General features: G+C 43.1%; 1 protein-coding gene across 1 annotated transcript; it reads right to left on the bottom strand.

The window, feature by feature from the left end:
- Window positions 1-2328: 2328 nt before the first annotated feature.
- Window positions 2329-3267, bottom strand: LOC144806964 (olfactory receptor 1f45-like). Its single transcript, XM_078673019.1, has one exon. The coding sequence runs from the start codon at window positions 3265-3267 to the stop codon at window positions 2329-2331; it is 939 nt and encodes a 312-aa protein (XP_078529145.1).
- Between the last annotated feature and the right edge of the window lie 209 nt (window positions 3268-3476).

Below are 3476 nucleotides of genomic sequence, written 5' to 3'. Positions count from 1 at the left end.
GTACCAGTGCAGGGTGAGTAGTGCATGTACAGGATGAGTGATGCAAGTGAAGAGGTTTGTGAAAATCACATAATTTGCTTGTATGCAGTTGCCTTAAGCTACAATCATGGTTCCCTTGACAGTCAAGCATTTGCAATGCAATAGGTCTCGCAGTTATGAGAGTTTAAGCTATTGGCATTGTAAATGCCAATGCCTTTTATTTATGGTTTTAAAACGAATGTGCGGCCTAGGGATCACTTGGAATAGAGAGACAGTCCTGTAAAAGAACCACCCCTACCTTGTTGGTCCCAGTCCCTCGAATGCATTTGTTTTGGGTTACAACTTAGTGCTATATAAAAACAAACCTTTTTTTCCTTCCAACTACCAACTCATCTTTTTTCCCTGTCCCTCAAATGCTGAGCAATGCTGTGGTAGAGTGTTGTGCTCACTTTCCCATCCATATCTCTTACTTCCCACCATGAGCTTCGAATAACTACCCTACCACCTCTTTGCCACATCTTGTCGCAATTGGCTTTGTCAGTGGCAAATGATTTTAAAACTGCCAGCATTGGCAATGTCAGCACTGGCAGTTTGCCATTACAGAAGGTTTTTTATACTTCCATAGTAGCCATCGTGTTCCGTTATGCAACAGGCATAATGCGGCTGCCATCTTAGAAGTATGATCACATTGCGTGACGCAATGTGGTCTGATGCAACATGGTGATTATCTTCGTAGACATTCGAAAATGGCTGAATGTCATTTTCTGCACTTTCAAGAAGGCTGCAACATTATGTCTACACGCAATGTGAGCCCTTTTCTAAGTATTGAAAAAACACTTCTTAGGTGGACTGACACTGGTACTCACTTTGCCACAATTAGCTCAATTTAGCAAGTATTGGCAAAGCCAATAGCAGAAAACAACATGCAAGGGGAAAGCAAGACAGGCTGGATTTATCAATGCCTGTTTTGCTTTTCTGGCTCACAATGCATTTTTCCCACTAGTTGATAAGCCTTCTGTAATCCCACTGTAGAAATGATGCTATGTTTTTATTCTTCCCCAGCAGAAACCCAGGATTTACTGGATTGGGTGTTATCCCAAAGTGCCACCAATAATTTTAAACAGTGGGTACTGTGCCCACAACAGTGAGACTTACAATAAGCAGTAGCTCATCTGTGAAACAGTGATACAAAGGGGGGTGATGGACGGAGCGTTTGAGCAAATCAAACACTCACCCCCAGTCAACTGATCTGGGTTTAATCCATCACCATTCTTTAGCCCACTCAGCCACCCCAGTTCAGACATGGCTATATGCAAATCAGTCTGACCCTGTGCCTCATGGGAACAGTCCAGCCTGAACTGCCAAGCCATGTCTTCCCTGGACCAGAAACAAGCATCCTGGGACCGGTTTCGGATTCATAAACCATAAGTGTGGCAGGGTATGCTCAGACGTGAGTCCCTTGCTCACTTTGCCACTGGATTCAAGCAAGCCAGGCTGAAGACGGCTGGAATGCCAGAAACCGGTCCCCGGAAGCTTGTTTCCGGTCCAGGGAAGATATGGCTTGTCAGTTCGGGCTGGACTGTTCCCATGAGGCACAGGGTCAGACTGATTTGCATATAGCCATGTCTGAACTGGGGTGGCAGAGTGGGCTAAAGAACGGTGATGGATTAAACCCAGATCTTTTGACTGGGTGCGAGTGTTTGATTGATTCAGATGCTCCGTCCATCACCACCCCCTTTTGTACCGCATCTGTGAAACAGTAGCACAGATCTCCTGTATTTACCTGTTTCTCTGCAAGAGTTTATGCTGCCCCAGAGCTTACTTTGTAGAACAAGCATTTGCAATGCAATAGGTCTCGCATATGTGAGAGTTTAAGCAATTGGCATTGTAAATGGCAAATCCTTTAATTTATGTTTTAAAACAACACGTAAATAAAAGGCATTGTCATTTACAATGCCAACAGCTCAAACTCTCGCAAATGCGAGACCTATTGCATTGCAAATGCTTGTTATTTATGTGTGTTTACCTGATGTGTTCACAGCAGGTGGGGTGACAGTCCTCAGCCCTTTAGGAAGAACGCCTCTTGGGTGCGACCCACTTGGTGTGGCTCATCTCGGCTCTATTGCGGTCAGCCCAAAATCATGTCTAGTTCAACTGCAAACTTATACTATAATAATTTGCTATTTTTTTTAGAGTTTATTTTCATTATGTGAGTGTGTCATAGAACCATGGCATCATAAAATGAATATTTTATATGTGTAGGCATACACATTCAGACACAAACGTAGGCATATCCACAAACCACATTAATTTAGGTTACAAAACACTACATTTTACTTTTACAAAGATTTATTGGTGTCCTTCAATTTTACCTATCATCTTCCTGAATGCCCCTTTGACCTCATCATTTCTTATACTATAAACAAAAGGGTTAAGGAAAGATGTCACCATGGAGTACATTACACTTACCCATATGCTCTTATCAGGAGTAAAGACTGCCGATGGCCAAACATATGTAAAAAGTAAAGGCCCATAAAATAGGGATGTGGAGGTGAGGTGGGAGAGGCAGGTAGAGAAAGCTTTTGTTTTTCCAGTGGAGGACTTGAGTCTCAGAATAACTGGAGCTATCTGGCAATAGGAGATAACAATACAAAGAAAGGGAGTTCCTATGAATACAGTTGCCTCTGTGGACAGTACAAGCTCATTGATGGTGGTGTCTGAACATGAAAGCTTCAGAAGTGGTGGGATATCACAAAAGTAGTGTTCAATTTTGTTGGAGCCACAAAAGACCAACCTGGAAGTCAAGACACTGTGCAGTGCTGAATGTAGGGATGCAGCCACCCAAGTGCAGGCTATTAATGATTTACAGAACTTCTTTGACATGAATCGTACATAATGTAGTGGATGACATATCGCCATGAATCGATCAAAGCCCATTATTCCCAGCATGTAACTGTCCATATTGCCAAACGAAAGGAAAAAATGCAACTGTGTGATGCAAGCAGAGAAAGAAATTGTCCTCTTCGTTGACACCAGGTCTATTAGCAGCTTGGGCACTGTCATAGTGGTGAAGCAGATGTCGACACAGGCCAGGATACTCAGAAAGAAGTACATTGGCGTGTGGAGTCTAGAGTCTATCCTGATGAGTAGGACGATCGTCAGGTTTCCCAGCAGAATGCTTATATACATAGCAAGGAAAATGAAGAAGAGGAGCAGCTGTTGCTCTGGGCGACTAACAAAGCCTAAAAAGATGAATTCTGTGACTGATCTCCGGTTTCCTCGCTCCATATTGGTGCAGAACTGGAATGACCAAAACAGTGTGTTTAGTAGCCCAATAGCAACTTGCCCCTTTTGTTTGCCTACATCACATGGCATTAACCGACAATCACCCAGCATCCTCTTCTTTAATCGTTGACTTTATGATGGTCTATGACCATATACAGAGCTCCGCTGCCTTTTGGTCAGTTTTGGGCTGCATATATACATACATACATACA

The sequence above is a fragment of the Lissotriton helveticus genome, unplaced genomic scaffold (assembly GCF_964261635.1).
Source record: "Lissotriton helveticus unplaced genomic scaffold, aLisHel1.1 SCAFFOLD_632, whole genome shotgun sequence".
In the NCBI taxonomy this organism is placed as follows: Eukaryota; Metazoa; Chordata; class Amphibia; order Caudata; family Salamandridae; genus Lissotriton; species Lissotriton helveticus.
This window is presented reverse-complemented; position numbering and strand designations above follow the sequence as displayed.